Below are 19,645 nucleotides of genomic sequence, written 5' to 3' on the forward strand. Positions count from 1 at the left end.
CGCAGCAGTTGTCCGTGAGGGGCTGCCGCTTTTACTTTTACTTTGTTTGTTCATTTGATTAAAGTTTGGTGTTTATTGTTCGCCGGTTCCCGCCTCCTTCTTCCCACAAGAACTAACCTTGTTACAATATCGTTATCGTTTTATCACCCAGCCCTATTTCAACGGTGGAAAGACGTCAATAAAACAGCTTGTTAACAATGTCTCGTAGCATAGAGCCCTGCACGGGCCTCAAATCTAGGCCCTAGCCCAGCCCTGGCCCGAGACGCTGAGGCCCTAGCCGGCCCGAGTCCGACTGGAGCCAGTGTTTAAAAAAAAAAAAAAAGTATCCCCCCTATTACACATTGTTGCAGCCATTAAAATAGTTCGGTTTTGTTTTTAATGTCAAAGTAGTTATATTTCGTTTAGTTTCTTTATTAAGTTAATTTAGAAAAATGTTTGAAGCATTTTTTTGTTTGTTAAATTAAAGTTTTTGTTTTTTAAAGTGACAACCAAGTGGCCGACAGGGAGTTAACCACATGTTTGATCAATTTAGCCTCTCAAATCAACACTTGACTTGTCTTGCTTATAATAAAATCCATAGATATAAAACACTTAAAGCATCACAATGTTAGTTTAAACGTTTAGCCTACTATCACCACCACCACCACAGTAAAAAGGCATTGAGGCTGATGCTGCTCGCAAACGAAACGGGCTACACAATCTAAACAAATAAAAATAAAAAAAACATGCAGGTTGTCTTACCTTACACCTCTCCGCAAAATGAATATAAATCCGATCTTCAATACCCGCGCTATATGCACATTTAACGGAGTTCACGTCAACGAAAGCAACAGATATGAGCTGCATTTGACTCATCCACTCATTTCAAAGATCAAAGACCGTAATATGAGAACGAGTGACCTAAGCACTTGTAAGAGCATTTAGTCTCATTAGTTTGAATGAAGATGATTGTGTTTTTGAGCCTCTAAAACTATTTTCAGTTTCACTTGCGGCAGTTTGCGTGTTACTCATTTGCGGCGATGCGAGTTGCATAGCGCCATACTCTAAACACTGTGCGAGCCAGTCTTGAGGCATGTCTTGAGGCAGACGCGTTTGAGGCATGACGTGAAAATTGGCCCGTAGGGGCGTAAAAAAGTCAGGGCCCGTCGGGCTTGGGCAGAGCCTTTTACCTCAGGCAGTCATTCAGTCTCCACAGCTGTTTATTCAGTAGAGAAATGAAAACTCTTTTGCTAAATATATGCACTATATTAGCATATATGTATATATATTTTTTTTTTTTTGTGGCTGTTTTGTTATTTTTTGGGGGGGAAATCTCAGCCTTCAAAATATGTCATTTTATTACAAAACTCAAACAATAAATGTGGCTTTGGCATTCTATGTGGTGATGTGGTGTAGACCAGAGAGCAAGTAGGCGTTTCTTACTTCAGCAGCTCGTAGTTCTTCTCGTTCAGGCGAACGGCGTTTTCCCTCCAGAACTTCTCCGACTTGTGCACTGGACTCCACTCTAGACGTCCAGACTTCAGCTCAGAGCTGTACTCATCAAAAGAACTGCAGGGGGAAGAATGGAAAACACGATCAACACTTGGGGAAAAAGAAACGTTTAAAACATACTGTGAGAGTATGAGAGCTTTACCTGAGATCCTGAACGCTCTCTCCCAATCTTTCCAGGAGGAACTTGATGTCCTCAGTGATGTCCTCATCATCATATTTCTGCTGTTCCAGGTTCTCCAGCTGTTTGAGCACTTTGCACTGGATCATTGCAAGAGCGTATTCCTGACGGGTCTCTCTCTCAGCGGATTTCTCCAACAGGTTCTAGAGCAGCGAACAAACATCAATACCCGTCAATGCCATTACTGTAGAATATAATTAAGTGGATAATTAAGTACCAAGCGAACTGAAAATAATGTAAGCACCACTTATTGGGCTCTTTAGAACAAAATCAATTATATTTAAATATGTAATTTCATATACACCTGGTTATGAGTGCAATAATTAAAACATAGATATTTGTGACTATTTTCTTTTCAACATGGATACCATGGTACCATGGTGTTTAGTAATAAAGACGATATTAAAAATCAAAACAAAAAGATGAACTTAAAGATTGGTTGAATGGTTGTGCCATCTGTCCTTAACTTCTGCAGTCAAAAGATTCAGTAAATGTAAGACTATTTGTGGCATATTGCACAGCATTGGAATAAATTATCATTTGAATTACAATTATAATTAGAGACTATTGTAAAGTGAAAGTCAGGGTTTTACATTTTAAATATGCATTCAGCCAGATTTTTCCCTTTTCTTGAACGTTTCTGCTACCTTTAAAAAGGAGAGCTTTGTGTATCTACATAGAAGTGTGGAGTGATGTTTTACCGGCACCTGTTTGACACGGCCCCTTTGAACAACCAAAAAGAGCAATTTGAGCAATGTGACTTTAAGAGGAAATTAACATGTCAAATCATAATAAAAGTGCTTTTCTTAGAATTAATTACACTCTTAATGGATATGGTTCATTTAGCAGTAAATGCTAACATAAGCCCTTTGCTCCTAGCTGTACTAAAATCATGTGTGGCTCTTTGAAAACTCCTTAAAAGCCTTTAAAACATACTCTTTCTGGCATTTCTGGAAAATTCTTCTTTAGCTGTTCTTCTTGATGCTACCGGAAGTCATCAAGTTAAATTGCTTAGATAAAATTGGGTGAAATATCAAATCAACTCATAATGCCACTCTAAGAATATATCATCAGTTAATGGACACGAGGATGCACAGAGAAAAAAAAACAACAGGAAATTAATAAATTAATCATCTTGTTCTTTCATGTCTACTGGTTTAATAAAGTTTGACTTTAGATTTTATGATAGGCTGTGTGAGAGTTATGTACCACCTTGAGTCTTAGAAGGCGAGCTCTCAAACAAGTTAAGTATTGATTACTGAGGAAACAGAACCATATGTCATTTTGAATGGACCCGAATCACTGTTACTGAGACACTTCAATTAGAAGCTAGTGGAGTAAAAAACAAGTAATTATTAGGCACCTCACTGCTTTCAATCAGCAGATGTGTGACATTACAATATAATACAGCCAAAATTGAGTCAGTGAATGCTCAGCTGTCCAGCATTAAGGATGTCATGCTGGTGTATGAACGAAGGACAACAAAAAAATGTTGGTATTAATATCTGTATATTTGGCATTTGGTATACATGGTATTTTGTTTACCATGATCTTACAGTTAAATTAAACTACAGTTAAACTATAAATAAAATTTTCAAACTATAAAGAGAAGTAAGCTTGCAAAGGAGGAGTTCATATTAAAGGGATCACCCAAATATGAAAATTCTGTCATTAATTAATCACCCTCATGTTGTTCCACACCAGGGCTGGACTGGTAATCGGTCATACCGGGCATTTTCCCGGTGGGCCAACGCACTTTGGGGCCGATACAAGGTTATTAATTTATTTTTTGCCACGGACTGGCCCATCATGCAGGGACAGCGGCCCATTGGTTGGTCTTCTGAACTGACAGGCCAAACTGCCCTCCTCCATATTAGATATTAGATGCTGTTTTTTTTTTTTTTTTCTCAGCTCATGAAAATCTGCAAAAAGCGAATATCACTGCCGCTGACAAATGTGCACTGCGTTTCTGCTGCTCTATGAAGTGATGAACGGCACTTTGACTCCGAATTTTGTTTACCATGATCTTACAGTTAAATTAAAACTACAGTTAAACTATAAATAACATTTCATTAGGGTAATTAAAGGATAATTCAACAAAACAGCTTTAAAGCCTGGATCTCATGAATTAAGGACAAAGCTTTTTCTCTTTAAATGTTTTATGAACTTTTTAATAGTTCTAATGAAATTGAATTAAATGTTATTTCAATGAGAGCCTCATGAAAGATAGATATCAGTGTCTTACATAAATTAGGTGTTAACTCTAAAATATTATTGTTTTTAAAGGGGTAGTTCAACCCAATAAGTGATCATTTACTCACCCTAATTAGGGTGTCGAAATTAATCGTTTCTTCAATGCATCGCGATGCAGATGATTCGGTATCGGTTCAGTAATAGACAATAACCGATTATAATGTACTGATTATTTTCATCATTTGTCATGTTTTGTCATTTGTCGCGTATGTGCTGCTTTGTTGCGGTAGCATACAATGGCAGAGGGAGGCGAGACACGAGTGCGAGTAATTAAAAATGCTCCTACTTTACTTTAAAAGCCGACATCTGGGCACATTTCGGCTTTATGAACAACCTGGTAAGCACGACCTGGAGAACACACGTGCTGTGTGTAAATCAAAGCTTTCTGATTTATCAAAACGATTTAATTTACACTTGGGCACATAAATGCATCTCCGCAAAATGGATATAAATCTGATCTTCAATTCCCGCACTATATGCAGATTTATTGGAGTTCACGTCACCGAAAACAACAGATATGAGCTGCATTTTATTGATCATCAGCTAATTTAAAAATGACATAGGCAATAGGAGACTGGAAAGATCATTCAGTTTCTTTACTTTTAATGAATATGATTGTATGTACGACTTTACTTTCAGTAATGTGTGCACTGGCTTGATGAAGAGATGCGCAGTTGGTCGTCTGCTGCGATGCGTGCTTGAGTAGCGCAGTCCTATCGGGCTATAACATGTTTTATAGCCCATAACACGCTCTCACACGTAATTTTTTTTAGCATTGTTGCGAGGAGTAAAATTTACACATGTGGTTTCAACAACCAGATGCCTTTAGAATTTAGTTTTGACTGTAATGGGGCCCAGATCACCTCCTGAAGTGGCTTTAAGTATTTTGTGTATTTGTTCTAAATGTTGTCTTCTGTGCCTAGACTTGAGTTTTGTTTGATATATTCAAGAAGTGTGTTTTCTTTGAGCAGGTAAATTTAAAGGTTCAGTTCATATACTGTAACTGACTGATACAATTGTCATTCCAAACCTGAATTCCTTTTTTTCTGTGTAACAAAAGAAAATCATTTGAGTCTGTTTTTTTTTTTTTTTGTCCATACAATATTGGTTTGGTTGCCAACATTCTTTAAAATATCTTCTTTTGTGTTTTACAGAAGGGAGTGAGCCAAACAGGTTTGGAACAACTTGAGGTTGAGTAAATGATGACAGAATTGAATAGCAGTAAATGTACTTTAATGCATCCTAGCTCAAAATCAGTTCTTTACTGCCAAGTGCATTTCTGTGCGACAAAAGTGCAATATTACATTTGTTAACTGCATTTGCAGTAAATTCAATAATATCCATCATTATTTATGATGGATTAGTTGTATTAATTTACTCCAATTTAAGGCCCTAACCCCAGCAAAAACATTCACGGGGGAACTCATGGGCCAGATGGGATGGGTTTGTCCAGGGCCGAATTTTAGCCCCAGTCCAGCCCTGTTCCACACCTGTAAAAGCTTTGCTCATTTTCGAAACACAAATGAAGATATTTTTTATGAAATCCGAAAGCTTTCGGTCCCTCCATTGGGAGCAACGCAATTTACACATTCAAGGTCCAGAACGATAGGATAGACATCATTAAAGTTATCCATATGACTCCAGTGGTTTAATCTCAATTTTATGAAGTGACGTGAGTGCTTTGTTTGTGCAATAAAACATTAAATGTGTAAATTGCATTGCTCCCAATGGAGGGAGCGAAAGCTCTCGGATTTCATCAAAAATATCTTCATTTGTGTTCCGAGTATGAGCGAAGGTCTTACGGGTGTGGAACGACATGCGGATGAGTAATTAATGACATTATTTTCTTTTTTGGGTGAATGAACCATTTAAGAAGCAGTGGCAGAATTCTAATAGAGCGATAGCTGTAGCGCTGAATTACAACAGTAATGCAAAATAAAGAGGTGATGAGCAGCGCTGGCAGTTTAATTTGCAGCAGCCTAACGTTTCGTTTCAGTGCAGACTGCTGTAAAGCAGTTTGACAGGTCTTGATTTTGGCAGTCTTGCTGCAAACATACATTTTTTTATGCAGTTCGGACACATTTATCAATCTTAGACAAAGGATTCATACCTATTCTCATTTTAAGGGGGAAGACAAATTATAAAAGATGAACAAAAATGCTAATGTTCTGTATGAGTTATGTATTACAAGAAGTCAAATCCTTTATGATATCCTATTCCAGATGCACCCATGAATGACATGTACCCATTCTCTGACCCAAGAGCGGAAGTCTCCTTCATACATTTGTAACACAATTTCTGTCCATATTATGCTTGTTTTTGTGATGGAAATGTTTTATGCAATGACCTCAGAAGAGGTCAAAAGGGTATTTCAATTTGGAATGTTTCAGAAAAGTGCAGACTAAGAATGCTCAAATAAAACAATGTATATATATTAGCGCTGTCAAAATTAGCGTGTTAACGCATGCAAATACATTTTCCAGTTTAACATATCAATTAACGTAGCATCCTTTTTTTCTGTCATCATTTGACTAGACATTATATGATCACACTCTAAGTCATGCAAATGCTTTTAAACCATTCAAGCGCGACAAGACAGAAGAGAACGAGCTGACTGTGAATGTCTGTCTGTGTCACACAAGCGACGCACAGAAAGACGCGCAATAGTAATCAGGCTCACAGACAGGGTGACACAGAGTCCTGCACGGGTCCGATTTTGTAAACCCACACCTGCCGTGCTTAAAACCGCATCCGACCCGTTTTCCGACAACCGCACTAAATAAAACCGCACCCGACCCGACCCGCTTAAAATAGAACCGACACCCGACCCGCACCCGTTTAAAATAGAACCGACACCCGACCCGCACCCGTAATAAAATCAGTTTAGCATATTACATTATAGACACACTTACAAACATGTTTATTGCCAGCATAAATAAGTTATTACATGACCATTAACTTAAGGACAACTTCGGGACATTCTAAAACGCTTAACGTGGCTTAATGTAGGTAAGACACTGTTATTAAGAGACCAAACTCAGTAAACATAATACTAATAACGTATACTATGTACAAAAATTCAGATGAGCACAAAATTTGAACGCAACGCGTTTAATTACACGTTAAGCGTTTTCCTCCCATAGAAAACCATTATAAGAAAACGCTTAACGTGGCTTAATGTAGGCTACTAAGACAGTGTTATTAAGAGACTAAACTCAGGAACCATAACAAAAATACTGTTCGATTGAACTGCGTGTGCTTGGTTTTGTTACCACAGTTATCTTCCACATTTGCGGCTATCTTTTCTTCAACTCCTCATGATCCATCTCGACGAGTGCAGGCAGAGCGCGCGCGCGGTTGTGATTCTCCTGGGAGGGCGCGCGCCGTGCGGCCACAAATAAACTGATATGGATTTGAAATTATTTTATCAACTTGAAATACAGGCAAGGCATATTTTTGTATATGCATATTTTTAGGAACACATCTACAATATACATGCAAATATTTTTAGGCCTATATTCGTTTGCACGTGACTGTTTAAAACCCGTGTTTAGACCCGTGTTCTCCCTTGTCCGACCCGACCCGCACCCGTATCCGACACAGTAGGATGTTTTTCACCCGTTTCAGCAATATTCGCGGGTCACCCGTCGGGTACACGCGGGTACACTACCCGCACCCGTGCAGGACTCTGGGGTGACAGAATAGAGTTCCCTTTCGCAGGAATAACGGGAAAATAAGATGCGAGTCAGATAGTAGCAGCAGATCTTAAAGTGACAGCAGCCAGTAATGATGTCTGTCAAGTTAATCAAAGAACAAAGGTAACAGAAAATATTGTAGCTTTAATAAGGATGAATCTATATTCATAATTTATGCAGTTAAGACTGTAAAGTGCCACAGGTAAATATGCCATTTATTATAATGGGTTTATGTGAAGATTATTTTAAGTTCACTTACATTAGAAGTAATTTTTTAAAGCCTAATAAATGTTGAAATTGATAGCTTTTAATTATACTGTAATGATGAATGTCTATAATGAATTATTCCACTAGGCGTCGCTAACCTCTTCAGAACAATAATAAAGGTGTAGATCGATGACGCAGTGATTGAGCGTGGAATCATGGCACTTTCTTCATACCGATGGATTTAATAATGTTTATGGGGAAATAATGTTTATGGATGAGAATGCATTCATGTTTTTTTAACATTACTGTGGGATGAAGCAGGGCGCAATTACTAATAATAGACAGATATCAGCGCCATATGCGCGAGTCTCATTCTACGAACTACCCGCAAGTGCTGCATTACTACTCATACAGGTCAGTTTATTTGACGAATTAAAATAGTGAGGAAAAGCAATGCTTGGTCTACACTATCTAAACTGCATTTGAGTGTGTTGAAAGTTATAAAGTTATTCTGTGTGTTCGTTTGTTGGCTATATGAGACTAGGAGTAAGCTACATCAACATTAAAATATCATACTGATGATATTCTAATATTTCATCGTGTTGAGCTACATAACATTGATTAGTTTTATGTACATTTGCTCACCTGTCTAATAAAGCACATGCAAGAACGGCATCTCTGTCAAGTCGAAGTTTGTTGCGAAGCTCTCGCATCTCGAAAACGCCACGTCGATACTGGTCTTCTTTTTAATTCTCATTTTGTTCCAAAGTCTGCTTGCCATGGTTTCTACGGCAGTAAAAGCGGAAACTGAGGCTAACGCGGATATGACGCCATTAACAGGCGACTCCCTTGGTTAAAATCGCAATTGTCTCACGATTTACAAATATTTGGAAAAATTTGGAATATTGTAAGTACTCGACTGAACAAAATATTTAACACTGGCCTAATGGTTTTTGGATATTTTACTACAAAAATCTTACATACTGCACCTTTAAATCAAATTCATAGAGCCATCAGTAGCAGTATTAGTATCAGTGATGCTAGCCTTCATTCATAAAAAGATGCCATTACAACAAATATTTAAAATATACTGTCTTTACGTTGTATCTACATTAACTTGGAGTAACTGTAATCATTACAATATAAAAATACTAAAAACTCTGATGTTTTTAATTGCGATTAATCACGATTAATTACAGAAAAAAATGTGCGATTAATTAGTTAATTTTTGTGTAAATGCAAATTACCCCAATATACCATAGTATTATATTTGGGATGAGAATTATCCCAAAAGAACTGTAGTATTGTATTGGTACTTTAGTATTGCATTACATTATATTATATTGACAATTATGATGTTGTTCGAATTGTCTGTGGTGAAGTAATAAATCACGGTGAACAGGTCAGAAATCTGATCAGCCCAACATACAGCTCTATTTAACAAGATGATGGATTGTTAGCATAGTGCTGTCCTACACCTTCCTCTGTGACATTCTGCATCTATGAATACTTACACACTGCTTTCCCATTCAGTGGGAATAAGACATTGATGAATGAGCAGTAAGTGTGGCTCGCTTGCATGAGAGTGAATGAACATGTTAGAAAGAGACATTCAGATGGAGAATTGAAAAATGATAGAGTGACATAACAGTGCTAGATACTATAGAATGTCAGATAGTTAGAATGACAGACAGATAGAGAGAACGAAATAGAATGTTGGCTATATAAGAATAGATGGAGAGAGTGAAAATAGATAAAGAGATATAGAGATAGATAGATATAGAGAGAAAGAGGTACAGAGAGAGATGTATAGTGAGAGGGAGAAAGAGAGCATGCCATTTATGGCATTACCAAATTCAGGAAAATTTATTCATATTCTCAGAGAAAATTTTAGCTTGATTGCAGCAGCAGCAAAATATATAACAGCCTGTCACAAACTAAGAGAGTGAGCCAGTGGACAAAACTAAAGTCAGAAATATACTTATCTTGTCTAAATGTATGTGGGTCAAAGACGAAATAGGGGTTTTCAAGCATCAAAAAAATAAATGTGTAATACAGCTTTAAATTTAGTTTTTTCCTGTACATTAGAATGTGTCCCGTTTAATTTTATATTTTCTTAGCAAAAAATAATGACTATCACACATTTTTTATCATGATTTACAGAAGACACCCACTAAAATGTCATTCAGTGTAACAATATTTATGTATCAGAAAATCTTATTAGGCATATTTAAAACAGGAATCATTTGATGGTATATTAAAAGACTGTATTTAAGTATCAAAGTCCAGCCCACAAATACTAATTAATTGTAATTTTTAAATCTTTATACTTTGCAACTATCCTTCAAACCACTAGGTTCACCTATTTGCCAGCAAGAAGTTTTTGTAAGGAAGTGAAAATCATTTAAAATATAATAAAATTTTGTATGATCACATTATTTTATATAGTTTAATGATTACAGGTTAGAATAAGTATATTGTTTAATTTTTTACATAAATATATCTGTTACACTGAATGAAAAAAGCATTACCCTGAATGACGAAATTCTACTTCAGCTTATATTGCAGGCCATAAGCTGGCCATCTATATCAAAAAGTGAGCTTGACCAGTAAAGTTAATCACAATTATTCACAACATCTACTTATTTTTTAAAAATTCTAACATTATAAATGTTTTTTTGGCATTTCACTGAATGACGTGCGGTTTTGTAACTTAGGATACCACACCATGAAAAGGTGGAATTATCAAATATTTAAGAGCAATGAATTCACTTTTCTGCAGCACCACATGGTCTTCAGGGGGCCTTTTGATGATGTCACAGACTGTCGAATGACTATCTGTTTTTTATATGATTTCAGAATGGCTTCTTGAGACTGTTACACTGAATGATCTATTACAAACTGGATTTTCGGGACAAAAGTCCCCTGGTTATTTAAATACTTAAAAAAATAAGTAAGACATAGTCCTTTTAATATAACACAGCCAACACATATTTGAAAATGCCAAGAAAACAAATATATTTTTACTTGTTATTTCATACATTTATTTAAAGATGTAATGGCAAAATCAAAGTCCGGACCATTACGCTGAATGACAATTTTACACTTTGGAACATTATTTCCCCTAAATGTTGACATTTTATTTTGACAAAAGTTATTTGAAATAGTAAAGTAGACAGTTTACTTGCATTTAACATGTTTTTTATGTATATAAAATGACTTTTGTAAACATAATTTGATGCGGACACCAAAATTGTGACGTCTCGTCTTTGACCCATGTACAAATGTTTGTTATCTATTTATTTATTATTTTTAATTGTCTTAATTATTTTCTTGTTATTAGTCATTTTCTTTTTTTATAAAAATGTATTCATGTATTTGTTTACTTTTTTTTCATTGCTTAGAGAGAGAGAGAGAGAGAGATAGAGAGAGTAAGGAAAAACCAAACTCTAGTCAGGCCAATCACATCGTGTATAGAGTCGGTGGGCGGGCTAAACATAATGTAGTAAACGAAGAAGCTGGCAAACAGTGGTCTTTCGAATCGGCTTTGGCCGTGACTTTGGCCGAGTTGAGCTTTTCTTTGAGAAAAGAACAAAGAACGGCACTGAAATTATTCTTAAAAAAGGAAGATGTGTTCGGAGATTTGCCGACCGGATACGGCGAAAGGGAATTTGAAAGACAACCGTTTATCCCGCCCCACGGATTGAGCCCTGCCACTGGTGTGTTCCCAGACCCAACATCTTGATGTGAGTCTGGCTTGTCAGGCTATAGTGAGAGATCAGTGAACAGATACATTCTATAAAGGGAAATATACTATATATAGATACTATAAATAGACTATAGAGAAGGAAATAAATATATTATGTTCATTTATATTGTATTAATAAGTCATATTAGTTGTCTATGTCATTTAATTGCATCTGTTCTTTTGGAAAACTCAGACCATGTGATGTACCAAACCATTCCTATTTAATCAAATCTCTGTACTGAGAACAGAGAGCTGTGCAGTCGATTATATAATATCAATGAAGAATGTTGGCTGTATATGAATAAAAAGAGGCCCATAATCAGATTCAATAATCAGTTGATTAACATTGAGAGTGAATCACAACTGTGCTAAACTACAGACCAATATCCTCAATCCTGAGTATTTTAAGTATAGCTTTAGACCTATATATATATATATATATATATATATATATATATATATATATATATAACACTGGCGAGGAGTGTACTAATGTGGAACATAAATAATGGCAAATGTGCAGAGACAGATCCATTGATAGCTGCAAAATGGAAGCCATGTAATCATGGACAGGCACAGAGAGCGAATCCCTGGTCAGGACAACTTAATAAGCTCTTCAGCAGGTGAGATGAATGAAGCGCTGCACTCTAATTCAATACTGTCAGCGACATGGACAATGAATTCATTACACAACTCTAATACCAACAGAGCCCAGCTTTCAGGGTTAATTTAAACATTAAGTGTAGCCTGCACCAAGAACGGCATGTGCGGGAAAATAAAAATGCAGAATAAGCGTGTAACAAGCCGCCTGTTTTTGTGCCTCGGCTATGCATTAAGCAAATATGCGCCAGCAAAGGAAAAATAATAAGCCCGATGGAAGATAAAATGCCTTAGGGCTACATTTGGTCTAGCACTATATCCTAATTCAAATAATCAACATGAGCAGGAAGGGCAATGTGGGGTGACATTTTTTTCCATTTCTACTCTCTAAAAACCAAGCACTGAATGGGCGATGACGTGAGAGTGTGGAAGAGATTAAAATGAGCGCTTTTGTCAATCTGCAACCTTAATAAGGTAATAATGGGGTTCTTAGTATATTCACCATGAAAGCTCTGGGTAAATTAAATCCTTTCAGAATAAAAGAGTGAGTGATCCGCTAATGGACTTTGAAGAGGACACCTTCTGCTGAGCGATGTCCTGATCTGAAAAAAGTGAGAAAACAGACACGCCCGTCCATCTGAAATGGATTTAGCACATGTACAGCTTTGTTCACTGATCATCTTTCATTAGTATTTTTCGAGATATGTTTATATAGTGCCTTTACTTATTTTCATTTAGCAGATGCCTTGCAATCTATTTCCTCTAATAGCAGCGACGGTGCCTTGTAAATGATTGGGGTTAAGTGTTTTTCTCTCAAGTGTCTTTAAAATGAAATGAAAATGAAACGTTTTTGCGAGAGGTCTAGGTTCAAATCTTGCTCTAATGTCCAAATAAATCAATTAAAACCTCATTGTTCACCAGTAGATGTTCAGTGGGGTTTGAAAAGTTTGACATTGAGATCACATTGAAAATCTGGAATTCATAATCAAATTTCAACCTGTAAATAAAGGATTTTGATACATGTTAGAATAAAGAAACATTATAACTTAATCAAAAATATTTTGTACTATATATATAGGTCTCGAATCAAATAAGCAAAGGTGTGGAAAACGAGACAAAACACGAAGAAAACAAAAATAAATTGTTATTCTAATAATATAACTTATTAAAGAATTATTCAATTGTATTCAAAAAGTTTCGAAAATTGCACAATAAACACATTTTAGCGAGTGGTCTGAGATTTTTGGACAATGGTATATTTAGTTGCACATTATTTTGTAATTTCTATGTAATGGAAAGCAGACGAATGAGTGATGGAGTAGGAGGATTCAGGAGTGGATTCAGTGTGAAATTACCTATTAGTTTATTGCAGCTGAGTCACTTGCAGATTTTTAGGGGGGCTGAAATAAAAGCCCCACTAAATAGGGTCTACAATCACATAATGCTATTTTCAAAAAAGTCATTTGATGGCCAATACTGCATTTAGTTGCATTCACAAAGTCAGGAAAGGAGACTGGGTTGCTAACGAGTCTGGTTTGAAGAAGCAGACACGTTTCATGACACATACCCTGAAAGCAGCCAGAATTATGCGAGTGACCTTCTCTTTGACAGACTCTTGAAGGATGTCGGAGAGCGCCGGCACCACATTGTAGCGCCGCAGCTGTTCGCAGAGTTGTGGGCTGAATGCCAGGAGCCATACGCAGAAGATCATCTGATACTGCAGCTGGAAGCCACACTTATTGCTCAGCACTGCCGTGATGCTGAAAGATGCACATACAGGACAGTGGAAGTTAGTAAACAATGGGGCATCTCTCACCCCTAATGGTCTGCTGAGAGGATATGCTCTTCACAAAGTTAGTCCTGATGGTTTGATGGGCGAGATGGGGGGTGGGGGGAATGATAGAGCACATTTTTTGTGATGTATAATGAGACCATTACATGAAAGAAATTTTACTTGAGAGGCAAGAAAAAGAAAATTATCTTCAGAGAAGCCTCATTATCCTTTTTTTTTTACTCTGTACACCAGCAAACAAAAGACCCTTCATGATCACAGGGCTAAAACCTGCTGGGACAATGAGAGATGCTGTCTTGTTCTACAAGATTTGTTCTTCAATACTGCAAGGTACGAGGAGCATAAAAGCAGTGTGAGTAGAGCACCTTAGTTAATTGTGTGCGGTAAGCATCAAAACAAATACAAAAAAATTACGAAAATGACAGGGTTTGCACTTCTTTTGACCAATCAATTTAAATGACTTTTCCATGAACTTTCCAGTTGTTTGTTGTTCAAGACTTTGAAATGAAAATTTGATGCCCCAGGGCATCCAAGATATAGGTGACTTTGTATCTTCAGTAGAACACAATTTAAGATTTTTAACTCCAACCGTTGCAGTCACTATGTCCATCAGCCTTTACTGTGCGATGACTTCCGGGAAGTGAGGTCAGGACACGATCTGGTGCATAGACATATAGCACCAAAAGTGATCTCTCGCGTGTATCTCCATGCCATATTGTGTACATTGACCTCACTCACTGGAAGTGATCACGCAGTGAAGGCTGATGGACAGTGCTGTATTTGAGGTAAAAAAATTATATAAATACTATTCGGTTTCTCGCACAAACCGATTGTTTCGTGTCTTAAGACATCAATGTGTCGTCACGATCTGCAGGGTTTAATATGGATTTGTATGAGCATGTTTTTTTTACTCTTATAATTCTCATACTCTTATCTGTTACCATTCACATGCATTATACGACTGAAAGACTGCAATGGTTGGAGTTAAAAATCTTCATTTGTGTTCTACTGAAGAAACAAAGTCACCTATTAGATGCCCTGGGGGTAAGCAGATAAACATCAAATTAAATTTTTTGGATGAACTATCCCTTTAAACAGAGCAATTCCTAGGCAATCAAATATTTTAATTAATATTTAGCCTACTTAAATAATTATGAAATGTAAAATAAAAATGAAATAATAAAACATGATAAATAAATACAAATTCAATTTCAATACATAATACCGTTCAAAAGTTTGAGGCCAATACTTTTATTCTGCAATGATGAAATAAATTGATCAAAAGTGACAGTAAAAGACATTTATAAAGTTACAAAAGATTTTTTTAAACGCTGTTCTTTTGAACTTTCTATTCATCAAAGAATCCTGAAAAATGTATATAAAAATGTAGCACAGCTGTTTTAAACATTGATAACAATTATAAAAGTTTAATAATAAATGCAGCAAATCAGCATATTAGAATTATTTCTGAAGGATCATGTGACTGAAGACTGGAGTAATGGCTGCAACACATTCAGCTTTGCTATAAAAGGAATAAATTACATTTTAAAATATATTAATATTAAAGGATTAGTTCACTTTTAAATAAACTTTTGCTGATATTTACTCGCCCCCATGTCATCCAAGATGTCCATGCTTTCTTTCTGCAGTCAAAAAGAAATTAAGGGTTTTGATGAAAACATTCCAGGATTTTTCTCCATATAATGGACTTCAATGGGCTCCAAACGGTTCAAGGTCCAAATGACAGTTTCAGTACCAAACGATACCAGACGATGAATAAGGGTCGAACGTGATCATCTCTGAGCTCCGCCATTACTTCCGCTAAGTGAGCTCAAAATACGAGCTCAAAATACAAGCATGGTCATAGATATATATGTAGATGCCTCATTAGCGCCTGCAAGGATCACTAGAATGAGGCATCTACGATCTATACATCTATGACCACGCTCGTATTTTGACCTCACTTAGCTGAAGTTATGGCGTATTTTGGCGGAGCACAGAGATGATCACGTTCGTCTGATAAGGGGTAAAATAATAGCATAAATACTGCTCGGTTTCTCGCAGAAACTGACTGATCGCTAGATAAGACCTTTATTCATCGTCTGGTATCGTTTAAAGCCCTTTGAAGCTGCACTGAAACTGTCATTTGGACCTTGAACCGTTTGGAGCCCATTGAAGTCCATTATATGGAGAAAAATCCTGCAATGTTTTCATCAAAAATCTTAATTTCTTTTTGACTGCAGAAAGAAAAACAATGGACATCTTGGATGACATGGGGGCGAGTAAATATCAGCAAAAGTTTATTTAAAAGTGAACTAATCCTTTAAACAGGTATTTTAAATTGTAAAACAAATATTTCACAAATTACAGCTTTTACTGTATTTTTGATCAAAATCTTACTGACTCCAAAATGGAAGTGTATTTGTATAAAATAAAACATAAAATTAATAAACAAAGCAATTCCAATAGTGAATATATATTATTGAATACAATACTGTTATAAATATCATTCATTTCTATGGGTTTTCTACGCTTAGAAATCACAATTATAAAATCCTCTAATACCTATAGATAACCAAAACCAGATTTCCATAACTATGGGAGCCTGATAACTCACATGCATTGTCTACTATGTACAATATTACACAAAACAAAATCAACATATTAGTATGAAAGTAAGTATTACCAGTTCACTCCGTCGGCCTCCACCCAGGCGAATCGGTATTCATTCACTCTCAGCATCAGTTGCAGGCAACCAGCGACACACTGAACGTACTGGGAGCTCTGTGAGGGTCCAAATGAAAAATACACATACACGACACACACACACACACACGCACAAATTAGCATGCACAAAAACACAAAAGGACAACACGATCAGAACACAAAGAACAGAACAGTTCAGAGAAGCAGGGAAATGGATGCATGAAATAACAAGCCCGTCTTTTTCGGGTACTAGCAAAGGAACACAATGAAACTAGGCTGCTCAAGCAGCATTTACACTCTAGGTAATTTTGCATTCACTTATGCACGTGCAGTACAGTTCTGACTTTCAAAAAACGCCTTTTGGGTAACATGCTGGATCAAAGAGACAATCCCACAATGCAGCAGAGAAAAAGCAGCAGCCTTGAAACCTGGACAGAGTGAGTGAATCATAGAGAGATGTTAAGAGGAGATGTGGCTGAGAGGAGAGAAGAGACTCAGTCATTAACTGGGGGAGATGATGCTGTATATCGGCACCATATGCATAAAAGCAGAGTGGTCCAGAAAATAGAAGAGACAGGGAGGCAGGTCATGTAGAAAAGCAAAGTGGAGACATCTTAAGTGCCATGAGAGGAAATTGAATTAAAATTTGTGCCCGCTTGCATTGCGCCAGCAGATTTTGACTCGTGTCAAATGATGAAAAGAAAAAATAGATATTTCTTTTCAAATGAACTCTAAAAAGCGCAAAAAGAAATGAAAGAGGAAGATTGCTATAGTGCAAAACAAAAGCCTTCTGGTGGTCCTTTCAATCTATCAATTCTAGTGGTGTGTCTCAGAAAATAAAGCAGCTGAAATATTGGAATTATGACCACAGCCACTGGCAAGAGAGGAAAGAATCTTTGTAAAAAAGCTTATAGATGGACACAGACGAAAAAAGTGTTGTGTTAGAGAAGTGCAGCTGTAGGAAAAAGTGAAAAGATTCAAAGTGGATATGAATGGGGGGAAAAAAGCAGTGGACAAGAAACAGCATGTGCTGCATCTCGGAAAAGAGAGGGGTGAAGATCTCGGCCTCTGAAAGGGGATGGAGGCTCGTTCACACAGCTGCACATCCGCCTCCTCCATCCGTGACATACTCACTTCACTGGGGGAGATGGTCCCTGTTCCAGGTTCAGCACCTGTACCATGTAGTTTCTAACAACAACAAAAAAGATAGAAAGAAAAAAAAAAGTGTGATTTTGGGCCACTTGTTGGAGCGAACTTGAGTGGTGTACTCCTGCGTGAGTGAAACAGCTGGTTCGTGACAGGCAATCGACTAAATTCTGTGGGAGACTGGCCCTGAATTCATTTCGATCCCAGTGGCGCTGGAAAATGAAATGCTTAAGCCCGTTACAAGAGCCAAGTCACAATTTGGGTGAAAAGCAACATGTAATTAATTAAACTGGTATTTATAGTCATTTCTGGCTTAGAAAAGACAACATTTTTTTTCTGAATCATTGAAAACTATTACTCACAGCTTTCGCAGCTTAGCTACAATGAACCGAATTTATGGAGTGCACAGTGAATGGACTAATAAACATGAACTGCTTTGAGAGGTCTTCTATTTATGATTTTCAGCATTCATTAATTCAGAGGGCCCTCAGGCTAAAATATGAAACTGCATGCAAAATGCGACGTCCTATTTCCGTAAGGTGATTTGAGGGGGAACTGAAAATGAAAGCTGGACTTTATCACGTGATCTGTAAGTAGATGCATTCACTAAAAGCCAGAATGTTGGTAACCAGACAGCAATTGACTTCCATTGTATACTAGTATACCATCAACTGTCTGGTTAACCAACATTCTTAAAAAATACCTTCTTTTGTGTTCAACAAGAAGGAAGGTTTGAAACAACATAAGGATGAGTAAATAATGACAATTTTCATTTTTGGTGAACTAACCCTTTCAGCAGCGTTAGCCACATTTATTCATATCAACTGAATCACTAGTCAGCGCAGGACCAATAAGTTCAAAACGAATAGCTTATTATAAATATACTTCCTAAAAATAAAAGTTAGTGAACCCACCACTAGTGACAAAGAAAATGAAAGTATACAAAACATACAAAATTAAAATATTGGGTTTTCCGCTCAAGATAGAAGTTTAAAATGTAACATTGATGATGGTAATTTAAACGTAGCCTTTGTCAAAATATAAAGCAAAACATTGAATGTGAAAAATGTGTAAATGACTTGTATTTCCAAGTCTACTAGCAGCAGAAGTATCGTTTAATCGACTAGTCGAATACTCTCGCAAAATAGTCTTGAATAAATCACAATAGGAGTCATTTTATTTCACGATAATGATATATATCACAATATAGTTATGTTTGCTTTAACGTCTTTTAGCACATTCTTTGATACCATTGACATTTCATAATTCTTGTCACCAATTTCAATATCACAAAAAACTAATACTAGCCTAACATAAGTTTAAAAAATAATAAAAAAAAAAACAGTGCTAAAATAAGAACAAAGAAACTACTTAAAAGCATACAGGAGAACAAACTATAATAGATTAAAGACACAACTGAAATAGACCTACCTGAAAAACTTCAAGAACTAGAAATAAGATAAACTACATATATTGTATAATCAAATTTATAAACAAAAAAAACCACACTATATTTACTGGAGATGAACCGATTGCAATTTTCTTGGCCGATTCCGATTTGTGCAATACAAATACAAAATAAAGAGAGAAATTAAATAAACACAGCTTTAAGTTTTTGGGTCTAACAGTAGGTTAGTTTTTAGGTAAGAAATACTACAGAAAGTAAAGTAATCAAATGTAAAATAACACTCGTGCCACGAGATCTCGCGAGACTAAAATGTGATGAGATTTCTCGTCGAGGTGAAAAGCTGTCTCGAGTTATATAGTCATGACGGAGTGTGAGGGTGAAGTTAGGATAGAATATTGCTGCATCCCAATTCGCCCACTTA

General features: G+C 36.5%; 1 protein-coding gene across 2 annotated transcripts in view; it reads right to left on the minus strand.

Moving 5' to 3' along the window:
* atp6v1h (ATPase H+ transporting V1 subunit H) overlaps positions 1-19,645 on the minus strand; it is a 74,307-nt gene that overhangs the window by 35,003 nt on the left and 19,659 nt on the right. The window contains exons 7-11 of one of the 2 annotated variants that reach the window (XM_079819653.1): positions 17,805-17,858; positions 16,651-16,748; positions 13,740-13,932; positions 1,634-1,812; positions 1,423-1,548 (exon numbers count right to left, since the gene is read on the minus strand). In XM_079819653.1, the coding sequence (XP_079675779.1) occupies positions 1,423-1,548; positions 1,634-1,812; positions 13,740-13,932; positions 16,651-16,748; positions 17,805-17,858 (650 nt within the window). The remainder of the gene's footprint in view (positions 1-1,422; positions 1,549-1,633; positions 1,813-13,739; positions 13,933-16,650; positions 16,749-17,804; positions 17,859-19,645) is intronic. The other variant, XM_079819654.1, reaches the window with a different exon arrangement.

This window comes from Gobio gobio (assembly GCF_949357685.1).
Source record: "Gobio gobio genome assembly, chromosome: 6".
Taxonomy (NCBI): Eukaryota; Metazoa; Chordata; class Actinopteri; order Cypriniformes; family Gobionidae; genus Gobio; species Gobio gobio.